The 18889-nt window shown below is 40.8% G+C and overlaps 1 protein-coding gene across 3 annotated transcripts in view; it reads right to left on the minus strand.

Annotated features, from left to right (window-relative positions):
* Positions 1-18889, minus strand: part of INTS14 (integrator complex subunit 14) — a 32233-nt gene that overhangs the window by 1125 nt on the left and 12219 nt on the right. For all 3 annotated transcript variants that reach the window (XM_043470830.1, XM_043470828.1, XM_043470829.1), the window contains 5 exons: positions 16277-16369; positions 14365-14509; positions 12599-12732; positions 3818-3936; positions 1768-1833 (listed from right to left, as the gene is read on the minus strand). In XM_043470830.1, the coding sequence (XP_043326765.1) occupies positions 1768-1833; positions 3818-3936; positions 12599-12732; positions 14365-14509; positions 16277-16369 (557 nt within the window). The remainder of the gene's footprint in view (positions 1-1767; positions 1834-3817; positions 3937-12598; positions 12733-14364; positions 14510-16276; positions 16370-18889) is intronic.

Genomic DNA, 18889 nt, shown 5'->3' on the forward strand with positions numbered 1-18889 from the left:
TTCATGTACAGTACTCATAACTCCGGGCTTCCCTGGTGGCACAGTGATAAACAATCTGCCTACCAATGCAGGAGGGTGGGTTAGATCCCTGGGTCAGGAAGACCCCCTGGAAAAGGAAATGGCAACCTGCTCAGTATTCTCGCTTGGAGAATCCCATGGACAGAGGAGCCTGGCGGGCTACAGTCCATGGGGTTACAAAGAGTTGGACACGACTTGGCAACTAAACAACAACTCATAACTCTGAGGATACTTCCCCTCTGTTACTCAGGTATGGAAAAGGCTCGCCCAAACCTCAGAGGGCTCTTAACCCTTTGGTGCCTCTCTGGCTGGAGCCTTAGACTGAATGACAATGAGTATGTCTGGAGGAGGCTCTGGAGGAGTCAGGAAGTCAGACCCCAAAGATTGCCTCAAAAAGAAAAGTCAAATAGTGGATGGAAGCAGAGAAACATGAAATGCCCCATCTATCACTTAGCAGTGTGATCTGGGCAAGTTGTGGAGCCTCTCTGAGTGTCAGTGGCCTCATTTACAAAACGAGGATCACCTCCGCTGTGCCCACTGGAGGGGCAGACACAGCCGTCTGGTAGAGGCCCTTTCCTGCTCTGTTATGTAGGTTATATAAAACCACAAGAAAGAAGCAGCCTTTCTGACCACCTCTCTACTACCATCCGTCACAGATGAGAAGTCCAGAAGAAGGCCAGAGTGTTAAGTGTGCCACCTTGAACGGACAGCTCTGCAGGCAGGGGCTGCAGCCACGGGGTGGTCATCTCGGGCCAATATGGATTAAGGGCTTCGGTTGTGGGGGGCATGGTGGGCTGAACCACTCTCTGGCTGAACTCTTGCCTGATTTCACCAGCTCGCTACATAATTAGGTTTGAAGACATAAAGGTAATGAGGTAACACCCACAGCGCCTATGCTCTCTGGAAGAGATGCTAGCCTGGGGCTGACTGTGTGTACGATATTTTAAGATTAGCAAGCTAGGACACGACTGACAGCACTGCATACCTCACACTGCCATTTAATTTAATTTCAGCCAAATATCAGGAGGACAGGAGAAGCAAGAGTGAACTTAAATGCCGCCCCCGACCCCCCAGCTCCACCCCATCTCTTGTAGCTTGACTCCACCAATGGTTCTGCATTAGCAAGGTATGATTCTGGAGGGCCATTCTTTTGCAATTTATAAATGTATATATATTTTTAAAAGGCTCATTTTATTTCTTGGCTGCACTGCACGGCATGTGAAATCCTATTTCTCCGACCACAGATCGAGCCTGTGCCCACTGCATTGGAAGCATGGAGTCTTAACCACTGGACCGCCAGGGAAGTCTCCCAAGTGTGCAATTTTAGAAGTCGTTACCAGAAGCAGCTCCTCTGGCAAAGTTCTGAGCAGACACCATCTCTGGAAAACACATCCGCTGGCTGCCTGGTTAGACTGGATACCCATTTGGGAGCAGCAAGGAGGGTCCAGGGCTGTGACTCACAGGTCCTCTCAGCTCCTTCCCTCAGCCATTCACAGCAGCACCAACGCAGAGAAGACCTGCCAGACGGCCCAGCGCACAGAACCAGGCCATTTAAACACTCCTGATTCCTGGATTTTAGGGCAGGTACAGGCCTATCACTTCTGCTGACTTTACTGATGAAAAACTGGACGCACAAACAAATATTTCTAATTCCTGTCCATGTTCAGTGTTCACACTACTGTGCAACAGTTTATTTCTGGCACACAGCACAGAGCCCACCTTCAACTACTATAATTCTGATAGTCTCACCTTATAGAATGTCTGTGTTTTTTCAGGTAGTTTCCTTGCGTTTCTTAAAATCTTCTGTACATCTGTCTATAGAGGGTAAAAAGAATTCAATGTTAGAATTCTGTGGTAAAAAGGGAAAGAATATAAAAGGAGACCTTTAAATGGAAAAAAATGAAAATGAGAAAAGAGTTATAGTATAAAGATGAGGATCCCTTCTGAGTTAATGTTATTGTTCAGCATTAGTAAATCGTCTCTCTCCTTCAAAAGGCTTGATGATACTAAAGCCCATGGCGACAGAAATGAACTTGTCTCACAAAAACACCCCCAGTAAACCCAAACATCTATGGTCAGCTGCTTTTAGACAAGGATGCCAAGACCATTCAATGGGGGGAAGAAGTCTCTTTAATAAATGGTGCCCGAGTAACTGGATAGCCACCCGCAAAAGAATGAAGTTGGACCCTTACTTCATACCATACCCACAAAATTGACTAAAAAATGGATCAGAGGCCTAAATATTAAGAGCTAAAACTATAAAACTCTTATCATGACAACAACACAGCAACAAAAGAAAAAATAAACTTGGCAAATGATCATAGCAGCATTATTCACAATAGCCAAAAGGAAGAAATAATCCAAAAGTTCATCAACTGAATGAATGGATTGACAGACATGGACTTTATACATTGGACCACTGTTTATACAATGGACTATCACTCAGCCATCAGAAGGAACGAAGCACTGACACATGCTACAACATGCATGACGGCTGAAAACATCACGCTAAGAGAAGCCAAACCCAGAAAGGAACATGTGATATGACGCAGTTTATATGAAATATCCAGAACAGACAGATCCTCACAGACGACAGAAAGCAGGTAAGTGGCTGCCTAGAGCTGGGGCAAAAGTGACTTGTTCAGCAGGTAAAAGATTTCCTTTTGGGGTGATGAACATGTTTTTGAACTAGACAGTGGTGATGGTCATGTAACACTGTGATTATACTAACGTCACTGAGTTGAATACTTTAAAATGTCTGAAATGGTAACTTTTGTTATGTGCACCTCACCATAATAAAACAACACATCCAGACCAAAACAAAATTAAAAAAACAGTTTTAGAAAAATTCAGCTCTCCTGACAGGGAAGTGCTGAGGTCAGCGATGGCAAGAAAGAGGGAGAGCTTTAATTTCTAACAAAGGGAAGAGGCCCCTTAGCCAGGGCAGGATGTGTCTGTCTAGTCTCCCTGAAAAGGGGGCTAGAAGAGACTATGCGTCAACAGAGGTTACTTCTGTGGTCAGGCGGCCTGACTGCCTCTTCTCATTTGGCTTGGATTGGACTCATGGGAGGAACAAAGGAAAAAAGAAAAGGCACTCAAGTGAGAAAAAAAGTTCAAAAACTGATTTTTAAAAAAAGGTATGAATGACTTTGCCAATAGGAGAAGAAAGTCGCTGAGTCCCGTGACTAAAGGCAGCACACCTAATAATAGGATAATTTCATAGGTGGCTCCCATGAAAGGGTTTCTGTGGTATTACATGGTAATGCTTTGACTTACATTGTGCCGATGGGAGAAATAATCACATGAAGATTTTTATGTCTTCCTCAAAACTGGTACTAAAGATAACACCTATAATATTATTCAGTGACTCACCATGTCAAAACTTTCACATTAAAATTTAATGCTGGAAAAAAATGTGTCTTTCTAGAAGAACTGACATGCTTCCTTTAATTAGACAAGGAGAACCATATAACCAACATGTTTTTTTTTTTAACTTGGTAGCAGGAAGCTCAAGAGCCAAACTGCTCAAACACAATTATCATTCTGCCTTGGCTTCCTGGAACACCATCTCTCTTCTTCCTCTAGGTTTTATACTGCTCCAAATTTTGTAAAAAATGATTCTGCTACTTACGTGTTTTACTGTAGGCCACCTCAAATCCTTTTTGGAAATAATGACAAATGTTAGAAGTAAATGAATTACGAAGTATCAGAGGAAAAGAAAATCAAATCAAATGTCCTCCTGCCTGCAGGAATCCCTCCTCCTGTCCCCAGTGGAGAGCAACGTGGATGGTAATGTTACCTGCAGGCCACTGGGTTTGATCCACACCGTCACATTCTGGGCATAACTGCGCTTGTTTTTGGGCTGCAGGGGGAATGGGCTCTTATTATCATCCTCACCATAAGGGTTTTCTTTAGCATCTTAAAGGAAAAAAACAAGCTTGAAATGATATCTGGCAAAACACAATCAAGCACATTTCCAATTAGGTTAGAAGCTCTTTGAATCATTTGATCTCCTATATCCTATTACCTCCCTAATTAAGAAATCCATTAGCTTCTGTGAGGTTGGGGAACCTGTTCTCAGCACTAATGTTGGACACTAAACAATCAACTGAGGCCCAGGCAAGTGAAAAACAGCTTAATGTTTTTAAAGATACAAGTTTTATCTATCTGCTTTATAAATTAAGGTCATAAGATAATACTGAAGTGTATATAAAAATATATGTATACCTACAGACTGCAATTCTACATGGTCTAGCCCAGCACTCTCCAACAGAACTTTCTGAGATAAGGAAAGGTAGCCACACCCCATGGGACCACTGAACCCTTGACAGCTGGCTAGTGTAGCAGAGGAACTGGATCTTATTTAATTAAATTTGAATAGTCTCCTATGGTGAGTGGCTACTGGATCAGACAGCATAGGTCGAGACATTGAGAAAATTTAAAAGTGAAATTATATATAGCCAATTTAAGGAAAAGAGCAAGGGAAGAAATACTTTCTTGGTGAAACATACCCCATCTTATGGCTTACTAGTTTATTGCTTCCAAAGACATAAAGCCATGCTGGGTTTATAGCCATGTGGATAAACAAAGAGTTCTATTTTTCCACCTGCTTCCTGAGTCAATGATACTTTGCCACAAACTTACAAAGCATACTGATTACCTCTTGGCTCATTTTATCCTTATTATCTTTCAGGGTAGACAGCAGAAATCATTTTCCCAACAAGACTGGGGAGCTTAAATTCCCTTGCCCACATGTTCCTGTTGAAAACTGTGATTAGCTCAGCTTCTCTAACTGACCCAGAAGCGCTCAGCCCCAATCTGGTCATTAATTTGGATGCCTTATACTGGCCCCATTCTACCTCTGTCAGTGCGCTCTCCTCCTACCCCCTCCGAAAATTTACTGGTTCAGCTTTCCAGATGTTTCCATGAAGACTTGTCAATCCATAAGCCTTTTTAAGTCAGGCCAAGATCCCAACAGTCGTTTCCCAGGCAACATGCTTATTTTCCAACTTCTTGGCCACTGTTTCTGTTCTTCCCCTGTCTGCAATGTTCTTTCCTCATTTATTTATTCCCTCCTTCACATACTCATTCATCATCTATAGTAACACCTCACTATGTAGGAAGCACCATGCTAGAGTGTATGGCTAGAGAAGATATTTTTTTCTAGCCTCAATGAAGAGTATGAGTATTTATGAAGGGTATTTATTAAATTACAACTATGTGCAAAATACTTAACATATACAACTTCTCTCCTTTTAGCAACTCAAGAGTTGTTATTAGTCTCATTAAACATGAGGAAACTGAGGCTCAGATTTCACAGGGACAGGTGGGCCTGGTTTCAAAGGCAATACTTCTTCCCCCATTCAACACTGCCACTCCTCACCTACCCAAATGTATTTAAATTCCTGGATCCTATCCTCCCTTCTCCATGGAGCTGTCCCAGTGTTTTCTGGTAGATGACGATTTTTCTCGTCCCTTTTATCCCACAGCACTCAGTGTCAGTACCAAACATTTCGGCATCTTATCACAGCCTACCTTGTATTGTCTCTAATTGCTTGGAGCCTCTATGTGGAAACTGGCTTAGCAGACATTAATGAAAAAAGAACAGGAGATCTTACAAATAATAAATATGATAGTAGAAAATTTTTTAAAATATTGGTTGCAAGATAAGATTGAAGATATGTTACAGAAGGTAGAACAAAAAATTTCAAAAAATGAAAAATATGGGTAGGAGATGATAAGAAAATTACACACATGCACACAAATACTATAAACACATCTTCTAGGAAAGGAGAACAAAGAATACAAATGGAAGAAATCAAAGACATATGCTTCCAGGACTCAAGAACATGAATTGCCAGATGGAAGCATTGAGTCCAGCACAGTGAATGAAGAGACCCAAACCAAGGTACATGATTCTGAACATCTAGAACGCTAGGGACACTGGGAGGGCCTCCAGGTCCACAGAAGAAATAGAGAGCAGGGTCAGAGCTCCGACCGTCAGCACGGCACTAGACTCTCAGGAGCAACACGGGAAGCCAGAGGAGATGGCAGAGTGATGCTTCAACACTCTACGGGGAAATGGTTCCTGACCTGGAACTCAACATTCAACCACACTGTCAGCAGAGTATAAGGGATGAAATACAGACATTGCCACATATGTGAGATTTCAAATGTTTACTTCCCATGTGCTCTTTTCTCAGGAGGATTCATCAAACAGGAGAGTCACTGGAGAGGTGTGAAGGGAATACTTGGGATGACAGCTATGCAATGGGCCTAGAGAATAACCAGTCATGGAACAAAAGGAAGGGAGATGACTCTCAGGAAAAAAAGAAAGTGACAACAAAACACGTAAAGGATGTATCTTGCTCAGGCAGTAATTAGTGATAGGTACGTGGAAAAGAGCAGAGAAAAACAAGGGGAAAAATAAAGGTAAGGAAGGCCATGAGAGAGCCCAGGGTGACGGCTGCACTCATCTATTGCTGGCCTCCTCCCCAGCCTGGCTGCCAAGCTCTTTCCTGGATTCTATGAGGAACGTCGGTGTCTTTCCTACAGAGCTCTCCTTTTAATTACAGTTAGTCAGAATACAGTTATCTTACCTGCTAGAAAAAAGAAATATCTAATAAAAAAAAGTAGTATCTGGGGCAGGACACAAAGAGTTACAAAACAAAGGAAACGTCACACCGTACAGCACACGGCTTAGCAGTGAGTAATGCGGACTTGACCCAGCAAGGGCAGAAAACTCACTGAACCGCCGAGAACACTACAGCCACATTGCAAGGATTGAGGCAGGGGAAAATGTGCTTCTTGGGTGAACAGGTGGGCAGGGATGGTAGTAGTAAGAGAAGAGCTAAGTAGTTTTCCTTGAAAAGTAAAAAAAAAATGGCATTAAAAAAAAAAGTCAAGAAACAGCTATATATTTAAATTATTTAGATGTGTAAGTAAAATATCAGAAGAAAAAATTAAAATTTGAGAATGGTTATCTGTAGGAACAGAATTAAGAGCAGAAGGGGGGTAGGTATAAACAGTACTATTTTGCATGCTTTCCTTTGATTAAAAAAGCATAATTAAAACAGCAAGATCCATTCAAATGTGCCCACTGTGTGTCAGGTACTCCTGAGAAACTTCTCTCAACAACTATCTATGATAGGTTTTGTTGTTACTTACTGCTGCTGCTAAGTCACTTCAGTCGTGTCCGACTCTGTGCGACCCCATAGACGGCAGCCCACCAGGCTCCCCAGTCCCTAGGATTCTCAAGGCAAGAACACTGGGGTGGGTTGCCATTTCCTTCTCCAATGTGTGAAAGTGAAAAGTGAAAGTGAAGTCGCTCAGTCATGTCCCACTCGTATCGACCCAACAGACTGCAGCCTACCAGGCTCCTCCATCCATGGGATTTTCCAGGCAAGAGTACTGGAGTGGGGTGCCATTGCCTTCTCCAGTTGTTACCTACTACTTGTTACCATAATGACAATACCAATCTCCTAGGACTGTTGTGTTGCGGTTCATGGGGTCGCAAAGAGTCGGACACAACTGAACGACTGAACTGAACTGAACTGAGGACTGGTGTGAGAGTTAAATGAGATGACCCATTTCATTCTGTCTAGCACAGTGCCTGGCATAGAGTTAAATTCAATAGATGTTAGTTCTTACTATCCTCATTGAAAAGAACAGACAATGGGAGAGAAAAAAAAAACATGAATATAGGGCTGAGAAACAAGCAGTTCCATCTGATTTAAGAATATGCACAATGAGCCAAGCATTGCTAAGTTGGCAGCCAGATCAGAAAGGAATGTGAATGCCACTACCTTAGATTATGGACAGGCAGCTGTGGTGAAAACTATCACAATAGTTTAGGTTAAGTATCAGATGTAAATATTTTAGGCTTTGTGGATTACATGGTCTCTGTTGTAACTGCTCAATTTTGCCACTGAAGCAGGAGAGCAGCCATAGATATGTAAATGAATGAGAGAGATTCTGTAATAAAACTTAACAATAAAACTATATTTACAAAACAAGCAGTGGGTTGATTTGGCCTGCAGGCCATTGTTAGCTGACCTCTGATCTAACTGACCTGCTTTCTGAGAAATCTGTATGCAGGTCAAGAAGCAACAGTTAGAACCAGACGTAGAACAACAAACTGGTTCCAAATTGGGAAAGGAGTATGTAAAGGCTGTATATTGTCACCCTGCTTATTTAACTTATATGCAGAGTACATCACGTGAAATGCCAGGCTGGATGAAGCACAAGCTGGAATCAAGATTACTGGGAGAAATACCAATAACCTCAGATATGCCAGATGATACCACCCTTATGCCAGAAAGCAAAGAGGAACTGAAGAGCCTCTTGATGAACGTGAAAGAGCAGAGTGAAAAAGTTGGCTTAAAACTTGACATTCAAAAAACAAAGATCATGGCATTCAGTCCCATCACTTCATGGCAAAGAGATGGGGAAACAATGCAAACAGTGACAGACTTTATTGTCTTGGGGCTCCAAAATCACTGCAGATGGTGACTTGCAGCCATGAAATTAAAAGATGCTTGCTCCTTGGAAGAAAATCTATGACCAACATAGACAGCATATTAAAAAACAGAGACATTACTTTGCCAGCAAAGGTCCATCTAGGTCAAAGCTATAGTTGTTCCAGTAGTCATGTATGGATGTGAGAGTTGGACTATAAAGAAAGCTGAGCAGTGAAGAATTGATGCTTTTGAACTGTGGTGTTGGAAAGGACTCTTGAGAGTCCCTTAGACTGCAAGGAGATCAAATCAGTCAATCCTAAGGAAATCAGTCCTGAATATTCATTGGAAGGGCTGATGCTGAAGCTGAAGCTTCAATATTTTGGCCACCTGATGTGAAGAACTGACTTACTGGAAAAGACCCTGATGCTGGCAAAGATGCAGGAAGGAGGAGAAGGGGATGACAGAGGATGAGATGGTTGGATGGCATCTCCAACTCAATGGACATGGGTTTGGGTGAACTCTGGGAGTTGGTGATGGACAGAGAAGCCTGGCGTGCTGCCAGGCTTGGGGTCACAAAGAGTTGGACATGACTGAACAACTGAACTGAACTGAATTGATCTAAGTGAAAGGTAAAGAAACCCAGTACAAGGCAAGAGCCCTGAGAATCAAAGGACAGAATGAATGTAGGAATGCTGCAGAGAGAACAGGTAAAGGGGGTGAGGAATCTCTTTTTACACACACACACACACCCCCAGGTTCTCTTCCAGTTACTGTCCTATTTCTGTCCTCTTGTGGTCAAACTCGTCATTTTCATTTCCTCATCTCTAATTCATTCCTCAGCCTGTCTCCTGGCTAATCATTTGCCAAAACTGATTCTAACAAAGCCACCAAGAACCTGTCAAGATCAAATGACTCTTGATTCATAGTGTCCTCTTCTTTCTTCTTGGTTTCTATTCTTCCCTAAAACTATTTAATCATTTAAAATACTCACTCTTTAATCATTTAAAATACTCATTCTACAGTCTTTTTCAGATTAAGTCCTCAAGGTGCTAATCCTCCTATGGCTCTTCCTTCAAAGACCTTCACATGATTTTACAACTTTTTTTTTTCAAATCATAAACACATCTCCAGGGAGGACTGTTTTTTCTCCAGTAGGGCTTCCCTTGTGGCTCAGCTGGTAAAGAATATGCCTGCAATGCGGGAGACCTGGGTTTGATCCTTGGGGTCAGAAGATCGCCTGGAGAAGAGAAAGGCTACCCACTCCAGTATCCTGGCCTGGAGAATTCCCTGGACTGTATAGAGTTGGACACGACTGAGGGACTTTCACTTTTACTCTTCCCCTGGGTTGCAGAGGAGTTTCTACAGAGCCATTACACTAGCTTCTGGAGGATGCACCATGGGTTTCGTGGCTTCAGCTTCAGTGTTTACACTGTTTGGTTAGGGAATGGGCAGGGTTGAGCCACGCGGTGCAGGAAGTGGGCTTCCACGTTTCACAAGAGACGTTAAGGTTTTTTATATGTAAACAGTAGGTAGAAACAAGGAATAGAATTGTTTTTGTCATCCTCTCACTGACAGGGTAGACCTTCCACACTCCCTGCTTTACGCAAGCGATTTCAGTTCAGTCTTGTCTCCTGTTCCTGTGTGACCTTTAAAAATCCCAGCCCCTGGAACCTAGCTCAAGAGTTGGCAAACTGGTTGGCTGTGTGTTTCTGAGTTAAGAATGGTTTTTTATATTTTAAATGGTTTATGTATTATGCTATGATGCCAGAGTTTAGTAGTTATGACAAAAACCATAATTACCTATAAAATGTAAAATATTTATTATATATGGCCCTTTGCTGGAAAAGTTTGCTGACCCTTGGCCTAGCTTCTAGGGCCTATATTCCATCAAAATCTCTAGGCTTCATTGGCAAAAGGTATCTTTCAAACCTTAACTGACATGCACGTACATGTGTGTAAGACACTGTAGGCCATGACTTATATGTGCTCGTGTAAGAGACATTGTACTTCCTTCTTGAGTCTCTTTATTCTCGTGACTTCTGTGACATCCTTTTTCTTGTACCTTTTCTCTTACTTGCCTCTTCCTTCTCATTTTCCTTTCCTGATGCCGTTTCCACTGCCTCTAGTAGTTGGTCCTTTCTAGGGGTCTGGTCCTTTTCCCCTAATGGATATACTTTCCTGAAGCTAGGGCTTCTTCAAGTGTGGTTATTGACCTAGATTGTAATCAATTAGGTAATATTAAAACTGCAAGTTCTTGATCTTGAATCCAGATTACTAAATCAGAATCTCTGTAGGTGGGGACCAGGAAACAGAATTTTAAAACAAGTTCTCCAGGTTTCCTTTTGTATAACAAAACTCAAATTTGTCAACTATTGCCCTAGCAATCTCCCTCATTCTCACCATTTTAAAGATCACTGATATGTTTATAACTAAAAATTGTATTTTCAACGCTGTCCTCTCTCCTGAACTCCAGATTCTTACAGGAATTGTCTATAGGTACCTTCACCTAAATCTCACAGGCATAAACATGCACAAGAGAAGTTCTTCCCAAATCTACTATTCTGTTTCAATTATCAGTACCACCTTTTTACCCTGCAGCCCCAGTCAGAAACCTGGGATCATTCTCAACTCTTCTGTTTCCTTTATTCTGGTATCTAAATACTGCTGTTTCCACCTTTGAAATATCTTTGCATGGATTGCATCCTCTCTATTCCCAGCCACTGGCCTTGTTCTGCATCTCATCTTGACATCTCCAGGACTGTCACAGGAGACTTCTAACAGCAAGATGCCCATACCTTTTCAAATCCACACTCCACAGAGTTTTCTTTCTAAATGCAAAATTTATGATCTCTCACTTGGATTTCAGCCACATTACACAACTCCAGAAGGTACCAGTACTTAGAATACATAGTCACCTAACTGGTATCTCCACTGTTCTCATCATAGCCAGAAGGATCTGATCATATTACTCTCCTTCAGTGACTTCCCTGTATCTGTAGAATAAAGTCTCAGATGAGGCCTGCCTGCCATCCCACTGCCAACCTCTAACATACCATCTGGCCTTCCCACCCCCACCCTCCCACTTTGTCGTCCAGCTTCTTTCTTTTCTAGGGGTGCTCTATTTGGAGCAAATTTCTCTTTTTCTTCAAAACTCAGTAATGGTATTTCTCCTCTGTGGAGATATGCCCAAGTCCTCGAGGAAGAGCTGACCATCCCCTACTTCAGGCCGACCCTGATCTCATGCCAGTTTAGGTTTATTATTCCACTTTCGACTAGTCTTTGAGTAACTTTTGCTGACTCTTTTAGCCTGCAGACCTGGCACAGAATAGGCTACTTGGTAGATGTTCCTAAAATTGAAATGGGCCCAAATGAGTCCAGGGAGACACTACAGCTGGAGCCTGAGTGCCTAGGAGTACAAAGGCCTCAATCAGGAGTAGAAAAATCAGAAGAAGAAATGGTTCATGGGGGACAGGGAGAGATGGGGGAGGGAGAGATGATGGTTTCTGCCACAAACATGCCAATTTGAGGACTGTGACAGAATATCCAGGTGGAGAGGTCCAAGTGGGAACCTGGAAATACAGGTGCAAGATTCAGGAAGAGATCAAGCAGGACGAAGAGTTAGAGATATGTTGAGAGTCTGAAGCCAAAACAGCTGATGAAATAAACAAGGGAGAATAATAACCCAAAAGTAGAATGCAAAGACCACCATCCTGGGAAATCATAAAGCAAGGGGAAGAAAAGACAGGATGACAAGAGAAAAAAGTTGCCAAGGAAAAAGATAAGCACCAGGTGAATGCAATGTGAGGAAAACTAAGGGAAAACAGTTTCAAGAAGGAATGGGATTAAATTATCTAAGAATGTCTAGGGGTACCCGAGTTAAAAATAGTACACTACTAGAAAAAAAAAAAATAGTACACTAAAGAAAGTTTGTCTCCCCTGAGCTGTAATGTTAAAAGTCCAAACATTAAACTCTCCTGGGGCGCTCCATGTACACATCCAGCATCAGGAACCACAGGGCACTCATAAGGGAAATCACGTGCTCTCTGACTCACAGGGAGAGCCGTTCAGAACAGCAGAGAGAAAACAAAGTCAGGATAAATAAAATCTGATCTGAGGTATACCTGAAATTGGACCCAGCTGCACCATTTTCCCTAGCCACGGGAGAGGTTCTGGGCCAGGCTCAAAGAGAGACATCATGAGGTTTGATTTCTTCTTGCTGTCAGCTTGAGAGTAGAGCATCCCATGCCATTCAGGCCTAGATGGGGAGAAGACGAACGGTCAGAACAACTTTAAGCCTGGGACTGTCAAGTTAAATAACTCTACCCTGTGTTTTTCTCTCGAGAGTCACGGCTTTCAGCTTTGAAATTAGGTGCATTATTTTTATTAAAGCCAAATCCTAAACCTACAAATGAACACTACTGCCCCCTAATAGTAGCATTCCTTGGAGATATGTATTACTATTTAGTTATATAGATATGGAAATCAAAAACAGTCTTATAAGAGAAAAAGAGAATCACAAGGGCAGCAGATAGCTGCAGGTATGGTGAGGAGTAAGAGCTGTGACCTATAGGTCTCTTCAGCCACCTCCGAATCATTCACATGCCGAATACCACACAGAGAAGCCCTTCTAACGTAGTCTGCAAAGCCATCACCCAGCTCTGTTCACACTTCTCAAAGGGCATCAGGTGATTCCTGTATTCACAGTCAGTACAAGTAACTTGAGTACCAAAATCTAGCACACCGATACCTAATAAGAATTGCATTTGTCTTTCTGGATCAGCTAATTTTAACTCAAGCAGAAATGGAGCCGTGCTTCCTCTAGGTATTCTTAACAACTCTTGATCTTCTCTACCCTGGCTGATGGCCAGAGGATGACCAGTCACCTCTTCTCTAATAAACAGGTATTCTTGAAAAGGAAGCAGCGGTTCTGCAGATTTTCAGACTATATCCAAAGTCAAAGCTAGAAGGGTATTCCTTATAGAGAAGGAATATAGCACAGTGATTATGAGCATGGGCTATAGAGTCACAACGTATGGATAAAAATCCTGACTCTTTCATTCAATATCTGTGTGACCTTGAGCAAGTACCATGACTTGCTCTCTAAGTCTCAGTTTCCTCGTCTAAGGCAGTGTTATGAGGGATTAAATGAGTTAACATATGTAAAGTGCCTAGAGGTGCACATGGTAAAATGTTCAATATTACCAGCATCTGTTTTCATTTTATAGCTGAGGAGTCTATGCATACTGCCTAAGATCCTATAACAAGTTGGCAGCAGTGCTTTAACTGACTCCAGGTTTCCTAGAGGACAGAAAAGAGGAAAACTGAGAAGAGATATAATATAAAGGCAAAATAAGGATCTACTGTATAGCACAGGGAACTCTGCTTAATGTTATGAGGCAGCCTGGATGGGAGGGGAGTTTGGGGGAGAACGGATACATGTATATGTATGGCTGAGTTCCTCTGTTGTTCACCTGAAACTACCACAACATTGTTAATCAGCTTACTCCAATACAAAATAAAAAGTAAAAAAAAAAAAAAAAAAAATCAATGTAAAAAATACTTTATTAGGGAGGCAACATATGTATACACCTATGAGTGACTCATGTTGATGAATTATCCTCCAATTAAAAATAAATTAAAAAAAATAAAAAATGCTCATCATCATCTAAAAAATATAAAGGCAATATAATTAAAAGACTCACTCTGTACTTATTCTAGTGGATGCTTTAAAGAGAAGTGTAGACGGTGACAGTAGGTGGGAAGGATACGGCAGGAAGAGAAAAAGAGTGATGAGACCCTTTCTATTCTTTCAGAAAAATCTGGGAAATACTTCAGTTTGTAAATTGATTCTCCCTTTCACGCAACAAAAGGTAAAAAAGTTTCTCACCCTAACTGAACTATCGCCACCATTCCTTCCACTTTTAGGCTGCCATGCAGCAGGACACAGAAGTTGGGTATTTTGCCAGCAATCTGATTGGCTGAATTTTCATCTTCATTGTCATCAGTTATACCAGTACCCACCTCATCACCTTCTGTGAAAAGAGACAGAAAACCAGTCAGACTGATATTAGCTAGAAAAAGCCCAAGCCCCAATTGCACTCTTGGCTGCTTCTAACCTTGGAAGGAGCATACACAAAATTATAAAGGAATATTGTAACAAGGAAGAAAAACTCATATTCTAGTTTTCCTATGTCCACATAAAAATCAGTTTTCACATGTTATATGAATTCCATTTATAGGAAACATCCAGAATAAGCAAATCTATACAGATAGAAAGGATATCAGTAGTTACCTGAAGCTAAGAGAGATGGAAGGTTAGGGATTGATAGCTAAAAGGTTTCTTTTTGAGGTAGTGAAAATTCTAAAATTCTGAATAAAAAACTGTGGTTATGGTTGTGTAACTCTGTAAATACACTAAATACTACTGAATTGTACACTTTAAATGAGTGAAGTATATGGTATATGAATTATATTTCAGCAAAACTGTTACATGAAAGATCAGCTTTCCATAGTTTCTACTAGAACACTAAGCTAGATGCTCTCTGGGAATTTTAGGCACCACTGAAGCAGAAATAGAGTTTCAGAGATGTCAAGAGTGTTCTCAACTGACAGCCCTCAGGCAGCAAGTGGATGGGATACCCCAAAGAACAGTGACTACTCCATAAGCCTCTTGACCTGCTTCTCCAACTCCAGGTTCTCTCATATACTCTGCCGACAGATGAATGCATCTTCCTCCAAGTAACTTCCTTCTGGAACTATCTGTTTACTCAAGCTGATTCAAAGACTTTCTAATTCAATAGAAAGAATCTGCCTGGCTTGATATTCAATAGCCCTTACAACACAGCTCCATTTCGCCTTCCCATACTTTTCTTTCCACTGTTCTCCTATATGAACTCTTTATTTTGCCCACTTTCTTTCCTGGCAATTTATATGGGTGTGCAGAATTCCCCCAGGACCTTAGAAATAAGGGAAACCTGGTTGTTATCCAATATCAAGAACAATAAGGTAAAGTATAAACACAATGATCACAACCAGTCATCTGCGAGAACATATCAAAGATTTTGTCTATGTGATGGACGATTATGGAATACCCAAAATGCCAAGTGAAATAACCGTTGAGTAAATGGAATGTGATCATAACTCAGTAGGGGGAAACCTGATTGACTGTATACATTTCTTGGAGAAAGCTGGTGAACATGAAGGAGATGGTCAGCCTAAAACAGAGAAAAGAGAAGTTTAAAGTGCTAGAGACTAACATTCTCCGGAGAGATGCTGAATTCAGGAGCTGTAACTATAGTTACTGGAGAAGTATATTCTGAAGTAATGTGGCCTCACAAGGGCCTGGATCCATTCATTCATTCAACAGTATTTGCTGAGTATGTGCTATGTGCTAAGCGCCAGTAGAGAACAGGTGCAGTGTCTCCTGCTACAAAGCTACATTCCACATTCATCAGGCAACCTTCTAAGAGCTAATTTGGTTTCCCCAGCATGATCCCACAGGGAAAGACAGAGCCCAGGAAGAGGAACTAAGCGAGCATTCTCATCTCTAAAGAGGACTTCCACTGTAAATTAACAAGCAGCACACAATAAATATGTGTCAAATGCCTTCCACAGTTATAAAGCAGCAGAATTAGTTTTTAATATATTAGGCAACATTCAATTTTTAAAAAAATCCAATCCAGTAAATACTGCTTTCCCCAAAACTCTTCAAAATGGGCTATTCTACTATCCAACATTTAAGAATAACTTTAGGTAATAAGATACTTCATATGTATCACTGGAATAAGAAGAGAACTCACCTTTGTTAAGTGCTATAGGTAGGACCAGATGTCTGGACAGAACTGGGGGACTTGAAATATCTGCTATATCAATAAATCCCACTATTTCCAAATCTGAAAAGAAGGAATCAACATAGAATTAATTTGTTACAAACAATAAACGTTGGAGATGATGTGGAAAGAAGGAAACCCTCCTACATTGTTGGTGGGAATGTAAATTGGTACAGCCACTATGGAGAACAGTATGGAAGTTCCTCAAAAACTAAAAACAGAGCTAGCACATGACCCAGCAACCCCAATCCTGGGCATATATCTGGAGAAAACCACAATTTGAAAGGCTGCATGCACCGTGATGTTCACTGCAGCACTACTTAGCCAGGACATGGAAATGTCCATTGACAGAGGAATGGATAAAGAAGATGTGGTACAGAAACGAAATGGAATATTACTCAGCCATAAAAGGAATGGAATAATGCCATCTGTAGCAATATGGATGGATCTAGAGACTGTTACACAGACTGAAGTAAGTCAGAAAGAGAAAGACAAATATCACAGAATGTTGCTCATATGTGGAATCTAGAAAAATGTCATAGATGAACTTACTTGCAAGCAGAAATAGAGTCACAGATGTACTAAACACACGTATGATTACCAAAGCGGGAGTGGGGGTGGGACGGGCTGGGGGACCGGGACTGACACACACATACACTGAGACTATGCAAACCAGAGAACTAGTGATAGGCCGCTGTATAGCAGAGGGAACTCTATCAGTGCTCCGTGGTGACCTAATGGAGAGGAAACAAAACCGCGGAGTGTGTGTGTGCGTATATATATATCTGATTCACTGTGCTGTAAAGCGGAAACTAACACAGCATCATAAAGCAATTACACTCCAGGAAAAATTAAAAGGTGAATTAATTCGTCTTATGGGAAAGTACATTATTTTCTATGTACTAGATTTCATAAACACTATGTCTTTAGTTGGGGAATTAAAATATGATGACTAGGAAGGTTATTAGAAATTTTTCTGAATGATTCTAGCACTTTGCATTTCAAGTAACTAAGAAAATAAGGATATCTGTCTAATTAATGGACTTAAGTTTTATGATAAATCAGCTAAACTTTTTATGAGGCTAGGTCCCCAGCCAAGGCAAAAGCTTAATGGTTGTCTGTCTGTATAGTAAAGGGATGTTCTGGTCACCAGGGGGCGTCATACACAAATATTTCCACATCAACTGAAAGCAGCCTGTATTTGGAGAGTAAGGCTATTGCATTAAAAATGTTTTCCCTGAGAGAAAGAAACACATTTTCTACAAAACCAGGATTGCAGTCTACATATGACAATGATTTCCTTGCTTTATAGAAACTGTATTAAAGACCAAAAGTATTTTTGAAAATTTAAAATCAGTAAAAAAGAAAAAAGTTGAAACCCAAAGTACACTCTAAAAGTTTCTTTCTGATTACATAGCTGTTAGTATAAAAACTTAGAAAACACTAAAAACTGTAAATAAGAAAAACAAAGTCACTCATTATTTTTTGTTGGAAGAAGCCTTCATATTTTACTCATTCTCAAAACAATTTTTTAAAAAAGTCAGGATCATGGTGAGTATACCATACTTCTTATACTGAATAATCAGGAAACCTGATTCTCTGGACTTTTAGTGTCATTACCTTTTTTAGCTGATTAACAAATGAATTAGCGTAAGCGGTTATATATATTTTTTCATTTGAGTAGAAAAAGGCTAGTTTTAAAGTGGTTTAAATATAAGCTTTAACAAAAATCCTGGACTAAAAGTTTATATAACTTAGTCCATTAAATAAGACAATTATCCTTATTTTCTTAGTGACTTAAAATGCAAAGTATTAGAGTCATTCAGAGAAATTTCCAATAACCTTCTCAGTCATCATATTTGATTTCCCCACCTAAACACTGTGCTTGTGAAATCTGATACATAGAAAGTGCTTCTTGGAAAAAAACATCTATTCAAAGTTACTCATCCAAAAAAAGATGGGAGTCTAACTGGTTTGAAGGCAACAAAACATTTGGTACATTGCTGTCTAGTTGCAATGAAAGAGACGGATGCCAAAAAAAAAAAAAAAAGAGACGGATGTCCTACTTTCAGACATCTGGGCAGAAAATAAAAGCCCAGAAAATAAAAGAGCTTGTGCACAGCCTTTCCCTCAAAAACTCCTTGAAATCTATACATTTAAAGAATGAAATGAATCTCTAGTTGTATTTAATTTTAATCATTTGGTGACTGAACAGCTACCTGGTGAATGTCTACTGAGCATGAGACACTATGCCAGGGACAGAGGGAGAAATGGTGACTAAAATAGTTGATGGTTCAACATGTACCCACCACTCAAGGAGTCCATCTGCCAATATGAGACAATTCTCTTCTCTACTACCCTAGTTACTTTAGATTCTTGGCTTTGCCAATCTAACCTAAGTATAGCACTGGCAACATGAGCCAGATAGAAGTCATGTACATTGCTTTCATTTAGTCATAATACAAGCAGCAGGATGAGAGGGGTACAGTAGATCAGAGTTGAGACCTGAGAGACCACTTTTCACCTAGATTCCACTCACCCAGCCAATAAGAACTAGAGGAAGTGACTTGTCCAGGGTCACAA

Source organism: Cervus canadensis, chromosome 6, assembly GCF_019320065.1.
Source record: "Cervus canadensis isolate Bull #8, Minnesota chromosome 6, ASM1932006v1, whole genome shotgun sequence".
Lineage (NCBI taxonomy): Eukaryota > Metazoa > Chordata > Mammalia > Artiodactyla > Cervidae > Cervus > Cervus canadensis.